At 38.2% G+C, this 18,416-nt stretch overlaps 1 protein-coding gene across 3 annotated transcripts in view; it reads left to right on the top strand.

Annotated features, from left to right (window-relative positions):
- The first annotated feature begins 5,301 nt into the window (after positions 1-5,301).
- The window catches only part of rptor (regulatory associated protein of MTOR, complex 1), a 151,125-nt gene continuing 138,010 nt past the window's right edge, over positions 5,302-18,416 (top strand). For all 3 annotated transcript variants that reach the window (XM_062997367.1, XM_062997366.1, XM_062997365.1), the window contains exons 1-2: positions 5,302-5,422; positions 15,809-15,983. In XM_062997367.1, the coding sequence (XP_062853437.1) occupies positions 15,816-15,983 (168 nt within the window). In that variant the 5' untranslated portion in view covers positions 5,302-5,422; positions 15,809-15,815. The remainder of the gene's footprint in view (positions 5,423-15,808; positions 15,984-18,416) is intronic.

Genomic DNA, 18,416 nt, shown 5'->3' with positions numbered 1-18,416 from the left:
TGGCTGATCAGTGTGTATGTATATATATATATATAAAATATTATGATCTGTATTAATGATTCTATCTATCTATCCATTGGTAATTTGTTGTTCTTGGTAGCTTCAAAAGAAGGTGGGCCACAGATTTCCAAGCACACATTTTCACATGAGCCTCGTTTGAGCTGAGTCTCTTCATAGCTGGTCTTCTGTTTCAGTTTGTAGCCTACGTTCTCTCCTGGGCTTCATGGTGATGGATGAAGCTCATAACAAATACCAACTCTACTCTCATTTCTTCTCAATCCGTTTTCAACCTTCCAACCTTCGAAGAGTCTCGCTAGCTAGTAGATGAAGACCAGTCAATCCTTTCACTAAATTTTTTTCATGGAAAGGACCGGCCAATCTTCCTCTGGAGAGACGAGGTCCCAACCTTCATCATGGACCGGATGAGATTGGTTACGCTGTGTACCATCTGCTGGATGAAATCCCAGCTACGAATGTTGGCTTGGTGTTTCTTGGTGTGCAACCTTAGAGGAAATTACCATTCCAGGAGAAATTGTAAGAAGAATGTTTGATGTGAATTGCTCATGGTTGTTGGTGTGTGTGAGACGAGGAGGTCAGGTTTGGAATTAAAGTTGAACATAACTTGCTTTTAAAGAGGGAGTGAGTGAGTAGATGAATTGTTTATCAAAATGTGTGTTCTTCATGGGTTTTCTAAAGTTCCTGTGCAGATTATAGAAATGTTAGGAATGTCACTTGAAGCAATTTCTAGGTCACTTCAGGTCCCAGGATGTAATATCCGTACAAAGTACATGGAACAGCGGTCTCATCACTAAGATTGGAAAGAAACCCCAAACTGTCACCTTATGCTAAGAGGTCATTTGTTTGGCTGGTCAGATGTAATCTGAGAACCATCAAAACAGATTTGCTGTTAATCAGAATACTCTGGGACATGTGTGACACTGTCCACAGTCAAGCAAGCTTTACATTACTATCAAAGGTGCCAAGCAAGAAATAAGCCATATATAACTGGCATATTAAAGCTTGACCTAATGGACTTTCTCACGTGGCAGTCTGTAAGGCCAAGGTGAAATAAAATCCTAGATCTCAAAATGTGGACAAATTTATCATAACCTGGCAGACATCCACACCAATCAGACTGACAAATCACCAATCAGAATGGACGAATGCAAACAAACAAGTTGCTCCAACCAGTAGAAACATCCAGTTTAAAAAAAAAGATGCATATGGTGAAACTCACTCACTCACTTTCTTAACCGCTTATCCAATTAGGGTCGCCTAATACCAGCTTTTCAATGGGTGCAAGGCACAGAGTAACACCCTGGACTTGGTGCCAGTCCATCGCAAGGCAGACACACATACACACACATACACCTATTCGGCAATTCAGTGTCTCCAATTAACCTGACGCATGTTTTTGGACTGTGGGAGTAAACCGGAGCTCCCGGAGGAAACCCCCGCAGACATGGGGAGAACATGCAAACTCCGCACAGGAAGGACCCGGACCGCCCCGCCTGGGGATCGAACCCAGGACCTTCTTGATGTGAGGCGACAGTGCTACCCACTGAGCCCTGACACTGACATCAATGCAACTGAAAACCTTTAGGGTGAATTGAATTGGTGGGTCCTGTTCCTCTGGAAACGCTGGGCACAGGGCAGGCATACACCCCTCACAACATGCCAATCCATCCTGGCGCTTCGACCATCCCCTTCCTCAGACACAGCTGATTATGTACGTAAGAAAATATATGAAAATTATATAAGAAAGTAATACATGAGAAAACTTACGTGTCTTGTACAGAGCCCTGACATCAACCCAACTGAAAACATTTAGGGTGAATTGAAATGGTGGATCCTGTTACTCTGGGAACGCTGGGCACAGGGCAGGAATACACCCCTCACTGCACGCCAATCCATCCTGGGGCTTCAGCCATCCCCTTGCTCAGACACAGCCAATTATGGATGACCAAATAGCAAAAATATATGAGAAAATAACCAAGACTATAAAGGTAAAATGTACTCAGGCCTGCAGGTTGGCTAATACCTTGGTATAAATCTATCTATTAATCAATGCAGGCTGAGGTCACGCCATCCTGCAGTACTCAGTGACCCATTTTCTTCACTCTCGTGACATTTCAATTATGCAAAGAAAAGTGGAACATATTTTTTTGGTTGCAGTGACCTATTAATATCTTATCTTGTGCTATTGTCCTATATTATATTTGAATAAATTATCTGCTTAAAATGTTCCTCAACCGTTTTAATTCTTTTTTTTTTTACTTTTAATTAGTAGGTTGCACCATTGAACTTGAACTAATTATTGTATTTGTACATTTTGTACATTTGTACATTTTATGGCCAAGTGGATCTGTGTGTGGATTTATTCACCTTTTAGTTTCTGAGTTCAGGTGTTTTAGCCACGCACACTTAACAGATGTATAAAATCAATTGTATAAAATAAATGATATACTTCCAACCTTGTGGCAACAAGCAAGTGGTACACAAAGCAAAGTCCATAAAGACTTGGAGAACTTTAAGTGGCTTGTACAGAGTCCTGACATCAATCCAGCCGAAAACCTTTAGGATAAATTGAAATGTCAATTGCAAACCAGGACATCTCGTCCAACGTGAATGCTCCTCTCTTTTGACCAAATAGGCACAACTTCCCACAGACACTGCAAAATGCTTTCACAGAAGACTGAAGGGTGTTATACACCGACCAGGCATAACATTATGACTACTGACAGGTGAAGTGAATAATACTGATTTTCTCATAATCATGGCACCTGTTAGTGGGTGGGATATATTAGGCAGCAGTAAACATTTGATCCTCAAAGTTATGTGTTAGAAGCAGGACAAATGGACAAGCGTAAGGATTTGAGCGAGTTTGACAAGGACCAAATTGTGACGGCTAGACGACAGGGTCAGAGCATCTCCAAAACTGCAGCTCTTGTGGGATGTTACCGGTCTGCAGTGGTCAGTATCTATCAAAAGTGGTCCAAGGAAGGAACAGTGGTAAACCAGCGACAGTAACATGGGCAGCCAAGGCTCATTGATGCACTTGGGGAGCGAAGGCTGGCCTGTGCGGTCCGATCCAACAGGCGAGCTACTGTAGCTCAGATCGCTGAAGAAGTTAATGCTGGTTCTGATAGAAAGGTGTCAGAATACACAGTGCATCACAGTTGCAGGGCTGTTTTGGCAGCAAAAGGGGGACCAACACAGTATTAGGAAGGTGGTAATAATGTTATATCTGATCGGTGTAGCTGCAAAGGTGGACCAACTTTACATCATTGGAGATAGTTTTGAAATGGGATATCCAACAAGCTTATGACCAGGTGTTTACATACTTTTGGCTATATTTGTGAGCATGCACCGTACCAAATTGTACCGAAAAATGAAAGACAGCTAAAATGCTGCTACCAAAAATGATAGCATAATAATGATCAAATGCAGATTCAAAAGTAAATTCAGACGAGAGAGCAGTGAAATTGAGATCCTTCCAGAAGCTTCTACCTCCTGTGGGATCCTGTGAGAGAATCGAATCCTCCACCAGTGGACCACCTGTATGTGTAACAGTATTTTATACAATAAGAAAGTCAATTCAGTACTGTCACTTTGGGAAGTAGGATAAATACCAGGCTCTGCTTTGCTGTGCCCAGCAGCAGTGCCAGGATGTAGTGTGTGTTGGATTTAATGGAGCTGTAAAGGAGAAGATAAATGAAGTGTGTTTTACTCCATCACAGCAACATATACTGCTGTAAGAGGACGTCACATCAGAACAAGATGGAAGGGGAAACTCACAGGGGAAAGATTTTCCCCACAAACACACCAGATAACCAGGTCTTGGTCATGTATGTTATTCTGGTCGACCATCTTGATGAAGGTGGTTGAAACATCACTCAGGCTGGTTAAACCTGTTGAGCACGGTGGATAGTATCTTGCTTAAACACCTTAGAGATAATTACACTAATCATACACATTGGTCAACTTCATTGTTCTTGTCAACCACCTTGATTGACCTTATTATACTGGTTGACGACCTTGGTCAAGCTGGTTACTGTAGTCAAAAACATTGGTCAAAAAGATCATCATGTAAGTCGACCACAATGGTCAAGCTGGATGAACATACTGGTTAAGATGATCATACAGTTTGACATCAATGGACAGGCTGGTTATATTGGTTGAGTATATTGGTCAATTTCTTTAATTTGGTCCACCACTTTGGTCAAGCTGACTACGCTAGTCGAAAACAGTAATCAGGCTGGTTGTACAGAGCCAACAATCATTGGCCAAGAAGCTGGTTATGCTAGTCAACCACCTTGGTTGAACTAGTTATACTGGTTGAGCACATTGAACAAACAGGGTTTGTGGTCAACTTCAATAGCCAAGCTGGTTATTCTAATCAAAACACTGTTCAAGCTGGTTATGCTGGCAGATTCATTGTTCAAGCCGATTATACAGGTCAAACACATTGGTGATGATCATGCTGGTTGACCACATTGAAAATGTTACCTGGTTATTGCTGACATTAGTCAGCTTATTGTATTGGTTGATCATATTGGTCAAGTTTTTTTATCCTGGTTAATCTGGTTAAGCGCATTGAATACTGGTGTGTTTTACTGTGTTTTACTGTCGTGCGACCCAGAGAAAATACATACAGCAGTGAGAGGCAGAGAGAAAAAGTGGATATTTTCATCAGTGAATTAAAAAAAAGTTTTAAAGTTTTAAACATGTGTTCTTCAGTTTTAACGTTGTACTGTACTTTGTTTTAAGCCAAATAAGAAGTGCAGTGAAAGGAATTAATGTAGTTTTATTATATTATTGTTTATGAACAAAGACCTTTCACTGAAAAAAGAATTGACGTTCTTTAATATTTTTCTGTAATTTATTTTACAAAAAGCCAGAGAGTGCAATGAGAGGGGGAATTCTGTTTCTTATTATATAATTGTTTCTCAACAAAAACCCCAGACTTCATTAAAGTTTATTACATTAATAAAATTACTTTTTATTCACCTACAAGCTGTAGTGGGTTTTCACATACACATGATTAACTAATTAACACAAAATCATTTATTAGTCAAAGCAAATTGATGATACATTCACCTCATAAATCATGACACACTGCTCTTCCCTACATGAAAGTACAAAGTATCGGTATCGGATCAATATTGGCGATACTGGCCCTGTATTTACTTGGTATCGGATCGATACAAAATTTTGCAGTATCGCACACCACTAGTGTTCTGAACCAAACGATGACGGCATTCCGTCGGCCGTGACGTCACGACGCACCAGCGAGGCGTGCAGCAACATGGCGGCGCCCTTGCATGACTGCTGAGCAACTGTTCATGTCGGCAAAAAAGCGAGAGAAGCATCGAGTTTTCCTCACTTATACTGCAGCGGGTTAGAAGAGGAGACGGAGAGCGTACGTAATGGCTTCTCACTTCTTCATTTCCAGTCGCTGTGCTGGTGTTGGTGTGAATGTTGGTGTCGGGCCTGTGTGTGATGTGTTAGTGGAGCGCAGATTTGAACTCAGTGTTTTACCGTAACACACAGAACAGGAGCAGAACACCTCCTAATAAACCTCGTTACTGCGTTAATACTGCACTAATACTGCACTAATACTGCACTTCTGCCCTCATTCTGCTCTCTGCTGGACGTTTTTTAAGGTCCGAACATGAAAACGGGTTTGCACCCATGTGTGTTGACATAAAACACGAGCTGTCATGGGGGTCCGGTATGTTTTTGTTTAGTAGGATGTGATTTGGGACACAGCCCAAGTGTGCAGCATGCAGAAGTGTACATGTGTGCAGGATCATGCAGGTCAGGTCATTTACGTTTTGCAAGCCTATAAAAGTTTGTGCAGTTATTGCACTGCTGGATGGCTAAATGTGTGCAAAAGCTGGGACGTGCAAATCAAGGTTTTTGGTTTTATTTTATGAAATGTTAAGTTAAAATTTCATTGTTTCTTCTGGGCTTTCCAAAATGTAACAAAATCAAGGGGTAGATCAAAGAAAACAACATTTGCAAAAAAAAAAAAAAAAAAGTGTATGTAAACTTTTGACTTGAACTGCACATACAGTTACTCTTCTTCTGGCAGGATTGGTTTACAATCTTTTTTTTTATTATCCACAAAGTTGAATCAGTTCATCTGGACACAAGTTTGTTGTAGAGATACGTTTAATCACTCATCCAAGTGACTTCTTCAGTCTGAGCTGGTGGTGAATAACCCAACCTTATATGCAGACGATTTGCATATAAGCTATACCCCAATCATATGTGAAAGACACACATGACCATTGTAATTAATGGTCATTGTAATTTGTATATGGACCTAATCATAGGTTTCATTGTTCTGCAATGGGCGGTGATCAATCGTGATGCAAATCGTCTACATATAAGGTTGGGTTATTCACCACCAGCTCAGACTGAAGAAGTCACTTGGATGAGTGATGAAACGTTTCTCTACAACAAACTTGTGTCCAGATGAACTGATTCAACTTTGTGGATGTGTATCTGGATTATTGAGCATTCATCATGAGACTTTTAAGCATTTGTAAGCTGTGATTTCTGCCATGGTTACTAAGTTTGTTTGTTTATTAGGACTTTACCATCACATTTACTTTGGTTACATTCATGAAAGGAACGGTAGTTACTCATTACACTAGATTCATCAGTTCACAAGTTTTAACGTAGAACAGTCATGGACAATTCAGTGTCTCCAATTTACCTCACTTGCATGTTTTTGGACTGTGGGAGGAAACCGGAGCTCCCGGAGGAAACCCACACAGACACGGGGAGAACATGCAAACATCACACAGAAAGGACCCAGACCGCCCACACCTGGGGATCAGTTTATGACCTTGACTGGTCAGTTAAAACAACCTTTTTTTCCTCTTAGAAACATTTCTAGGACCCCCTCAACACGGGTTTTGATGTTATTCTTATGCTATCAGTGAGTTTTTGCTCATGGGAAATTTGATGAATGCACAATGAGGGATATTATCTTGGCATTTTCTGATTTTGGTTGATGTAATGGGTTTACTTTTGGTAAACTGATGGTGGGAGGTTCCTAAATTTTGTCTACTTTAGCAGAATCTGCAACAACATTTAAATCGGAATCATTTGTAGTCGCGATATCTGTTGACCTTTGCACTTTTGTGGTGGGCAAATTAAATATGTGTTCACTGTAGGCTATAGGCAGTTTGAAATAGATCTGTATGACATCAGAAGAAATCTCCCATATGCCAATAGCTTATTGATTTTCCTGTCTTATCAAGTGTGATTCTTTTTTAACTTTTCTCAATTAAATGCAGTGGGACCCCCTCTAGGCTCACTGAGAACCACTGGTTGAGAACCACTGAGTTAAAAGGTATATACAAATGAGCCAAGATATGAGCCTCATTTCAATGAAGAGAAGTGACTTGAGGTTGTACGTCTAAGTTGGGGTTGAGGATAACCTCTTGACTTTCCCCAGATCAAAGCCAGAAATCCAAAGTGTGTATCCAGATCCAAGTGTGTGTATCACATTTATTTACTTTATTTTCAAAATGACCCCTTTCCTGCAAATAATATAACAGTCATGCTTTTCTGAAAATAGGACAGAAATGCATTTTTTAATGAGCTAGGGAATAAAAACACTGACTTGTTTTCTAAATTACTGCCTCCTACAAACTCAGCTTTTCAGCTATAATACTTTACAAGACTAAATATCTACTAAATATCTACTGTGCAAACCTAATCTTTACACCACTGTCCAAACCATAAAATAAATACCTATCTAATAAAATACAGGAAGAGTACTAACATCCATCTTGCAGCCATAAAAGTACCAATGAAAATATAAAGTGGACTCAAAGTATAAAGAAAAGAAACTATAAACTGACTAAAACTTAGGTGCCATAAATGGCACAACTATATGCTGCAGATTGTTAAATCCAAATAAAATGAATAAATAAATATTCAAACTCCACCTGAGACCATGCTGAATCATCTGTGCTCCCCCATTTTTGCCTTTTGAAGTTACTTTGCTGAAGGGATTCACAAAATCAAGCCATTAAGTTTGGACACGAGAGAATTTACCAGCTTCCCATGTGTCACTCCAGGAATTCCAAAGAGCACGTCCAACTTCCTGCACAGCCTGTTGTGTGTTCTTTTAAATACTGCAGGTATGAATGCGTGTTTTAGCATGAGCAGAGTGTAATATTACTATACTAGATTATACCTGGTCAAAATCAGCACATTTAATCTAGCAGCCAATGGAGATTCTTGTTAAAGAGATTGCTTTTTTATCCTTTTATTGGTCATTTTCAGGGCTGGCACAGATCCGATACTATCGGTGTCGGTCTGATATTGGCCCAAATCACTGGATCGGATATCGGAAGGAAAAAAAACATGTAATCCAATCCGATACTGTTGCTTAATGTAAATAACACTTAATGTAAATAGGGCCATTGTTTGTGTGTAAAACAAATAACACACGAAGATACGTTCCAACAGAGTGCCGTTTATTGCCACTCATGCTTGATGACATCATTAACATGTGCCACTGATCTACAACTCATCCGCAACAGCCATTCAGAAATTAAAACACACTGATCTACTTAAATTTTTGGCATTTAAAAAAAAAAGCATCTACTACTGCCACATCTAAAAACACTGTTTAAACACAATAAAAATAATCTATTACTGCCTCATTTAAAAACACTGTTTAAACACAATAAAAATCATCTATTACTGCCTCATTTAAAAACACTGTTTAAACACAATAAAAATCATCTATTACTGCCTCATTTAAAAACACTGTTTAAACACAATAAAAAGCATCTACTACTGCCACATCTAAAAACACTGTTTAAACACAATAAAAATAATCTATTACTGCCTCATTTAAAAACACTGTTTAAACACAATAAAAATCATCTATTACTGCCTCATTTAAAAACACTGTTTAAACACAATAAAATCATCTATTACTGCCTCATTTAAAAACACTGTTTAAACACAATAAAAAGCATCTACTACTGCCACAACTAAAAACACTGTTTAAACACAATAAAAATAATCTATTACTGCCTCATTTAAAAACACTGTTTAAACACAATAAAAATCATCTATTACTGCCTCATTTAAAAACACTGTTTAAACACAATAAAAATCATCTATTACTGCCTCATTTAAAAACACTGTTTAAACACAATAAAAATCATCTATTACTGCCTCATTTAAAAACACTGTTTAAACACAATAAAAATCATCTATTACTGCCACAACTAAAAACACTGTTTAAACACAATAAAAATCATCTACTACTGCCACAACTAAAAACACTGTTTAAACACAATAAAAATCATCTACTACTGCCACAACTAAAAACACTGTTTAAACACAATAAAAATAATCTATTACTGCCTCATTTAAAAACACTCTTTAAACACAATAAAAATAATCTATTACTGCCTCATTTAAAAACACTGTTTAAACACAATAAAAATCATCTATTACTGCCTCATTTAAAAACACTGTTTAAACACAATAAAAATAATCTATTACTGCCACAACTAAAAACACTGTTTAAACACAATAAAAATCATCTATTACTGCCACATTTAAAAACACTGTTTAAACACAATAAAAATCATCTACTACTGCCACAACTAAAAACACTGTTTAAACACAATAAAAATAATCTATTACTGCCTCATTTAAAAACACTGTTTAAACACAATAAAAATAATCTATTACTGCCTCATTTAAAAACACTGTTTAAACACAATAAAAATCATCTATTACTGCCTCATTTAAAAACACTGTTTAAACACAATAAAAATCATCTATTACTGCCTCATTTAAAAACACTGTTTAAACACAATAAAAATCATCTATTACTGCCTCATTTAAAAACACTGTTTAAACACAATAAAAAGCATCTACTACTGCCACATCTAAAAACACTGTTTAAACACAATAAAAATAATCTTCTACTGCCACAACTAAAAACACTGTTTAAACACAATAAAAATCATCTACTACTGCCACAACTAAAAACACTGTTTAAACACAATAAAAATCATCTACTACTGCCACAACTAAAAACACTGTTTAAACACAATAAAAATCATCTATTACTGCCTCATTTAAAAACACTGTTTAAACACAATAAAAATAATCTATTACTGCCTCATTTAAAAACACTGTTTAAACACAATAAAATCATCTATTACTGCCTCATTTAAAAACACTGTTTAAACACAATAAAAAGCATCTACTACTGCCACAACTAAAAACACTGTTTAAACACAATAAAAATAATCTATTACTGCCTCATTTAAAAACACTGTTTAAACACAATAAAAATCATCTATTACTGCCTCATTTAAAAACACTGTTTAAACACAATAAAAATCATCTATTACTGCCTCATTTAAAAACACTGTTTAAACACAATAAAAATCATCTATTACTGCCTCATTTAAAAACACTGTTTAAACACAATAAAAATCATCTATTACTGCCACAACTAAAAACACTGTTTAAACACAATAAAAATCATCTACTACTGCCACAACTAAAAACACTGTTTAAACACAATAAAAATCATCTACTACTGCCACAACTAAAAACACTGTTTAAACACAATAAAAATCATCTATTACTGCCACATCTAAAAACACTGTTTAAACACAATAAAAATCATCTACTACTGCCACAACTAAAAACACTGTTTAAACACAATAAAAATAATCTATTACTGCCTCATTTAAAAACACTGTTTAAACACAATAAAAATAATCTATTACTGCCTCATTTAAAAACACTGTTTAAACACAATAAAAATCATCTATTACTGCCTCATTTAAAAACACTGTTTAAACACAATAAAAATCATCTATTACTGCCTCATTTAAAAACACTGTTTAAACACAATAAAAATCATCTATTACTGCCTCATTTAAAAACACTGTTTAAACACAATAAAAAGCATCTACTACTGCCACATCTAAAAACACTGTTTAAACACAATAAAAATAATCTTCTACTGCCACAACTAAAAACACTGTTTAAACACAATAAAAATCATCTACTACTGCCACAACTAAAAACACTGTTTAAACACAATAAAAATCATCTACTACTGCCACAACTAAAAACACTGTTTAAACACAATAAAAATCATCTATTACTGCCTCATTTAAAAACACTGTTTAAACACAATAAAAATCATCTATTACTGCCTCATTTAAAAACACTGTTTAAACACAATAAAATCATCTATTACTGCCTCATTTAAAAACACTGTTTAAACACAATAAAAAGCATCTACTACTGCCACAACTAAAAACACTGTTTAAACACAATAAAAATCATCTATTACTGCCTCATTTAAAAACACTGTTTAAACACAATAAAATCATCTATTACTGCCTCATTTAAAAACACTGTTTAAACACAATAAAAAGCATCTACTACTGCCACAACTAAAACACTGTTTAAACACAATAAAAATCATCTATTACTGCCTCATTTAAAAACACTGTTTAAACACAATAAAAAGCATCTACTACTGCCACATCTAAAAAAACTGTTTAAACACAATAAAAATCGCTTTATAAATAATAAATCGCTCACCTGAGATAAAGAACCTATCTTGTCCCGGCTTGGAGATCTCTCACATCCTCAACGATTAATCCATTAGTGTTATAAAATAAGACAACCTACACCGTTTCCCATTTTCCTCTTCAAAATCCAGCGGGTTTTTAATAAGCTAAAAACGTGACAGAACTTTAACGGAAAATCTCAACCAAAACTCTGTGTCAGTTCTAATTGGTCCATCACGTTTGATTGACATCAGCATCTTACAATTATAGACACTTTTGTTAACAAGCCAAAAATGCTGCTAAATGTTCTGTGTGTAAAAGTAAAAATAAAAACAGCAGTTTTGTATGTGTGATGTTGTAGGTTCTGTATTTATTCCTTTAGAATATTTGTTTTACAGTCTGAGCATTATTATTTAGATAGCTACTTTAACCATGGTGCATTGAGACATGTATTATTACTGCTTAGTTGTTTGAGAGGAGAAATGAAGGTATCGGATTGGTATCGGTATCGGCAGATACTCAATTTGTGGTATCCGTATCGATATCGGACATAAAAAAAATGGTATCGAGCCAGCCCTAGTCATTTTGATATTAGCTGCTACGGACAGACAGACATTTATACCCACAATCAACACGTAAAAATAAAGTAAAAACCGCTGAAAGTGGAGATTAGGGCTGCCACTAACGACTATTTTTCTATCGATTAATCTATAGATATCTAATATTTATGCTTCTTTTATTTTAAACTGTATGGCATAATAATATGGCACAAAACTAAATGTAAACAGGGTTTATGTTCGTATTATCAAATTATCAAGTGCTCCATATTAAACAAAGTGCAAAATGTGTTTATGACATTTGAACACAAAGCGAAGTGCTTAAACTTATAGCAGAAATAAAATAGAGGTGGGCACGTCTCATTAAGTCCAACGTACAGTAACGACAGAATGAGCCCAGATTCTAACCTACACATTCACTCCAAACTTACTTCACATTCTAAGCGATATAAACAAAGTAGTAAGTGTTTCACATGAAAAGCTTTTTGCGCTTTCAGATCCACGGCAACCATAAAAATCACGAGCCCAACACAACAAAGTGCACAGCGGTCTAACTGAACTTGCTAAGGAATACGGTATTCCAAGATCTCAGCGATTAAGAAGCTTAATGAAACAATATAGACGTTCAACATGGCGCTAGTGCTTCTGTGGTACCATCAAAGCTTTGCACAGTGTTCAAACCACATTTTTGTTTTGTGCCAGTTTTAAGTATTTCCAAACTTTTAAAGATTTGGGTCTTGGAAAACTTTTAGCTTTTCTTTGAAAGCTCTCTACAATCGGCTTCTGACTCTGCTGCAGACGGCATTTTTAAAGACTGCGCGTAATGCCGGCACCCAGTGACTGGACCAAACATGACTTAGGTCATGCACGCAGCAAGTAGTGCTGAGGGAAACCATATGAATGATTATATGAATGGAAACGTTGTAAAAATAAAAAAAGGATCATTTATAAGCATAGTTTTAAAAACGATGCATTGACTTAAAATAAAATGCGTCGACATCATCGACTAGGTCGACCAATTGCGGCAGCCCTAGTGGAGATACGCGTTTTTCATCGGACAGCGAAGATTTTTTAAAATTGTTTTAAAGCAGCTTTACAGAGAATCTAGGTCAGAAAAAAAATCTTTGGGGGCCTTGGGGTGACAGTGTCAAGGAAAAACGCCCTCAAATTTCTAACAAAGACTTAAAAGGAACCAAACTCAAAAGCGTCCTTCTTATCATGGTTTGATTTTCTTTTTTTAACGTATTGCATTGGTTAGTGGAGGACGGGGAGCCTGAAATTCTCTGCTCCCTTTCAAGCAATGCAAATGAGAGCTTTTCAGAGGTGCCGCCAGGACAAACCAGCCAGGTCCTGAAAGTCAGATATTTTCAAATTAGTTGCGTTTGGGAGCTGCTGAGTGACAGAAGGCCACATGAACAAAACATGATCATCTCTGGTGAGTTTCACAATGTCAGGTCTGTTTCTGAAATCAGTGAGATTGATAAATCCATGACATTTAGCAACCAGAATTCTTTATTTTGGCCGTGAGCTCTTTGTGTTCCTCCACCACTAATGCTGATGCTTTAACCAGACAGTAGGAGTTTGTTTGTTTGTTTATTAGGATTTTAACGTCATGTTTTACACTTTGGTTACATTCATGTCAGAAACAGTAGTTACTCATTACACAAGGTTTATCAGTTCACAAGGTTATATCTGACACAGTCCTGGACAATTTAGTGTCTCCAGTTCACCTCACTTGCATGTCTTTGGACTGTGGGAGGAAACCGGAGCACCCGGAGTAAACCCACGCAGACACAGGGAGAACATGCAAACTCCAGAAAGAACCCGGACCGCCCCATCTGGGGATCGAACCCAGGACCTTCTTGCTGTGAGGTGACAGTGCTACCCACTCAGCCACCGTGCCGCCCGACTGTAGGAGTTCCTGTTACATAAGCAGACTTGAACTTTGGTCTCTCTCGGTGGTTGTGAGCTAACAGATTGTACTACTATTTCATCCAAGTGCACAGACCTAAAGACCTGAAACTCTGTGATGCCTTTAATATTTTAATAATCATTCAAATGTTAACCAGAGATAAATTTTTTATTGGCTGAAAGAACCAACTGTACCTGCAGAATATTTTAAAATAGAAATGTACTGTATTGTTCCACTTTTTGTTGCTATACCCGTATAATCTCACTCACTGTAATAAAACTCTCAAGCTGAAACATTAGGACCACTCCAAAAATTTCAGGGGTTTTCAACTTTTTTTCAAGCGTTTTTTTACCGTGACCCAGGCAACACAAATCAATATGAAACATAAAACAAAATAAACTTAATTAATAAAAATGGTGGGTTGCACGGTGGCTCGGTGGGTAGCACTGTCGCCTCACAGCAAGAAGGTCTCGGGTTTGATCCCCAGGCGGAGCGGTCCGGGTCCTTTCTGTGTGGAGTTTGCATGTTCTCCTCGTGTCTGCGTGGGTTTCCTCCGGGAGCTTCGGTTTCCTCCCACAATCCAAAAACATGCAGTCAGGTTATTTGGAGACACTGAATTGCCCTATAGGTGAATGGGTATGTGTATGTGTGTGTGTATATGTGTGTGTGTGTATATGTGTGTGTGTGTGTGTGTGTGTGTGTGTGTGTGTATGGCCTGCGATGGACTGGTGCCCCGTCCAGGGTGTTATTGTGTGCCTGCCCCCCCAACCCCGCAACCCTAATTGGGTAAGTGGTTAAGAAAGTGAGTGAGAGTGAGTAATATAAATAGTGGCAATCTGGTCCCACTGTGGTTTACAAGATGTAACATAAAGCCTTCACCTAGGGGCGTACTGGCCACAAGCTCTTTGTGTTTATGTACCTGTTTAAATTCAGTTAATTATTATTTTTTGGCTCATTACCCAGAGTTTTTTTTCAAACCCTGGCCTGTTTGGTAGCGCTGTTGTATGTGAGAGACCTGTTAGGTGTTGAGCTCATGGTGGTTCCTAGTTGTTCAGGTGTTGAACGCAGCAGATTCTAACAGGCCTTATTGACCAGCTCATTATGCCTGAACAACTGTGTTGAAAAAGGGCAGTTGTCGCCTAGCAGGTAAGGTACTGTACTAGTAATCGAAAGGTTGCTGGTTTAACCCCCACTACTGCAAGGTTGCCACTGTTGGGCCCTTAACCCTCAATTGCTTAGACAATATACTGTCACAGTATTGTAAGGGATCATCCACAAACCAGAGACAAGGTGTTGCGAGATGGCAGATGACATGAAAGCTATGGTGTCTGGTACAGCTCAGACAACACACCGTGTTCTGTGTACAGAGCTTTTGTAGTTCAGGCCAATCAGAGCAGCCATACTAACTCCTGTTCACCATCCAAAGCACTTATAATGTGCACATGTGCATCAGAACTGAACATTAGGCAGGTGGTCATAATGTTTTGTTCTGTATATGTATGTTTACATTTATGACATTTAGCAAACGCTTTTATACAAAGCAACGTACAATTGTGGTAGTATAGACTACAAGCAATAGAAAGTTGTGCTCAAACAGTGGCAGCCTGGCAGTGGTGGGGCTTGAACCGATAACCTTTTGAGTATTTTTACCACTGTGCTACTCCTAAACTTTAAACATAAAATTTATATGATTTCATATCGGTCTTAAAAAACAAATGTGCATGTGTGTGTGTTTGTGTGTGTAGGAGTGTGATGAAAATGGACGCTGAGCTTCTGAATTCGCCCGCGGTGGCGCTGTCGGAGGAAGAGGAGGCCGATATGAGTGACTGGAACCTTCCTCTGGCCTTCATGAAGAAACGCCACCTGGAGAAGATCGAGGGATCAAAAGCTCTCGCGCAGAGCTGGAGGATGAAGGACCGGGTAAGTGTGTGTGTGTGTGTGTGTGTGTGTGTGTGTGAGAGAGAGAGAGAGAGAGAGAATGATTACAAATTGCAGTTTTGTTGCTCAATATTACGACATAGACCGCGATGGTTTGGCGCTCTGTCCAAGGTTTTTTTTTCATTGTGCCCAGTGTTTCCCAGGGGAATTGGACCCACTGTGACCCTGACCAGGAGCAAGTGGTTGTTGAAAATGAAAAACGAAACATTGCAACATACCATGCTGGTGAAATGTCAATGTTTACTGGTAAACTTTGACCCGGATAGTATGTACTGTATATATTATATACATATATTTGGCTTTGTAGTAGGGTTTAATGAAATGATAATGCTGTGTACTCTACATGACCAAAAGTATAAGGACACTCCTTCTATTTAGTGGGTTGGGCTATTTTTGTGACACCCTTGATGTTTTTGCATGTTGTTGATGATTTAATTGTAAATGGATCACCTCAAGCCCCATCAAATTGGACCACTGTGTGCTCACTTCAGGTTTGTTTTGGCTGTATGCTTTGGGTTATCTAGGTCTTCAATAAAAATGTTCTTGTATTTGGCAGCATTTATCTGACCCTAAGTTTGTACCACTCTCCCTGTCCATTCCTCTGAGAAGCACCCCCAGCATGGGTACAGTAGGTGTCAGGCTGTAAGAGATAAAATCAATACAAGGTGCTGTGGTGTGGATTAATAATTAATTCCCGCTGTGTTTGAGACGGAGCTGAACTCGTTATTTTGTTGTAATGAATCTCTCTGCTCTACATTTTCTCTTTTATAAAATATTCACACCCTGAGTGTCTCTCTGTAAATAAGAGGATGATGGTAAAACCCCAAAATCATCAAACAGACGTTTTCCTCTTCAGGCTTCAGACGGCCAAGTTTCATTTCCTCGTCCCGCTGACTGAAGCGCTGTGCAAATTTATTTAAATCTGATCTTTGTTGAATTGTTCAAAAAAGTTTTTTTTCTGCAAATATTATCTTTTATTAATTCTGTAACATTTTACAAAGTATTAAACTAAACTTAGTGTGCCAGATTTTTTTTTTACATTTGCTTAGTGGTTGAATATAACACATTCAGCTCGACATCACAGGGTAAAAAATCTTCTGGGTCCTGGTCTTGTTTAGGGTGGTATGAGTGCTGGTTCCATTTGTGTTAAGTAGGATCTGGTCCAGGTTGATATGGGTCTTACTCCTGGTTCTTTTTTGGTTTAGGTTGGTATGGGTCTTACTCCTGGTTCTTTTTTGGTTTAGGTTGGTATGGGTCTTACTCCTGGTTCTTTTTTGGTTTAGGTTGGTATGGTTCTTATTCCTGGTCCTTCCTTGGTTTAGGTTGGTATGGGTCTTACTCCTGGTCCTTCCATGGTTTAGGTTGGTATGGTGGTTTAGGTTGGTATGGTTCTTATTCCTGGTTCTTTTTTTGTTTAGGTTAGTATGGGTCTTACTCCTGGTCCTTTTTTGGTTTAGGTTGGTATGGGTCCTGGTCCTTTTTTGGTTTAGGTTGGTATGGGTCCTGGTCCTTTTTTGGTTTAGGTTGGTCTGGGTCTTACTCCTGGTCTTTTTTTGGTTTAGGTTGGTCTGGGTCTTACTCCTGGTCCTTTTTTGGTTTAGGTTGGTTGGGTCTTACTCCTGGTCCTTTTTTGGTTTAGGTTGGTTGGGTCTTACTCCTGGTCTTTTTTTGGTTTAGGTTGGTCTGGGTCTTACTCCTGGTCTTTTTTTGGTTTAGGTTGGTTGGGTCTTACTCCTGGTCTTTTTTTGGTTTAGGTTGGTTGGGTCTTACTCCTGGTCCTTTTTTGGTTTAGGTTGGTTGGGTCTTACTCCTGGTCCTTTTTTGGTTTGGGTTGGTCTGGGTCTTGCTCCGGGTCCTTTTTTGGTTTAGGTTAATTTGGATTTTACTCCTGTTTTTGGGTTTAGGTTATTATTGGTCCTGGTGCTGGTTGTTTTTTTGGTTTAGATTGGTCTGGGTCCTACTCCTGGTTCTTTTGTGGTTTAGGTTAGTGTGGGTTTTACACCTCATCCTTTTTTTGTTTAGGTTGTTGTGTCCTGGTCGTTTTTTCAGATTTAGGTTGGAATGGGTCCTGTTCCTGGTCCTATTTAGATTTAGATTGGCCTGGACTTTGCTCTTAGTCCTTTTTTGGTTTAGGTTGGTATGGGTCCTGGTCCTTTTTTGGTTTAGGTTGGTATGGGTCCTGGTCCTTTTTTGGTTTAGGTTGGTATGTGTCCTGGTACTAGTACTTCTTTGGTTTGGGCTTGTGTGGGTCCTGTTCCTTTTTTGGTTTAGGTTGGTATGTATCTTGGTCCTTTTTGGTTTAGGTAGATATGGGTCTTGGTCCTGCCTTGGTGTAGATTGGTCTGGGTATTACTCCTGGCCCTTTTTGGTTTAGGTTGGTATGGGTTCTGGCTCTTTTTGGTTTAGGTTAGTATT

This window comes from Trichomycterus rosablanca, chromosome 6 (genome assembly GCF_030014385.1).
Source record: "Trichomycterus rosablanca isolate fTriRos1 chromosome 6, fTriRos1.hap1, whole genome shotgun sequence".
NCBI classification, from domain to species: Eukaryota; Metazoa; Chordata; class Actinopteri; order Siluriformes; family Trichomycteridae; genus Trichomycterus; species Trichomycterus rosablanca.
The sequence above is the reverse complement of the archived record's forward strand: the minus strand, read 5'-3'. Positions and strand labels throughout refer to the sequence as shown.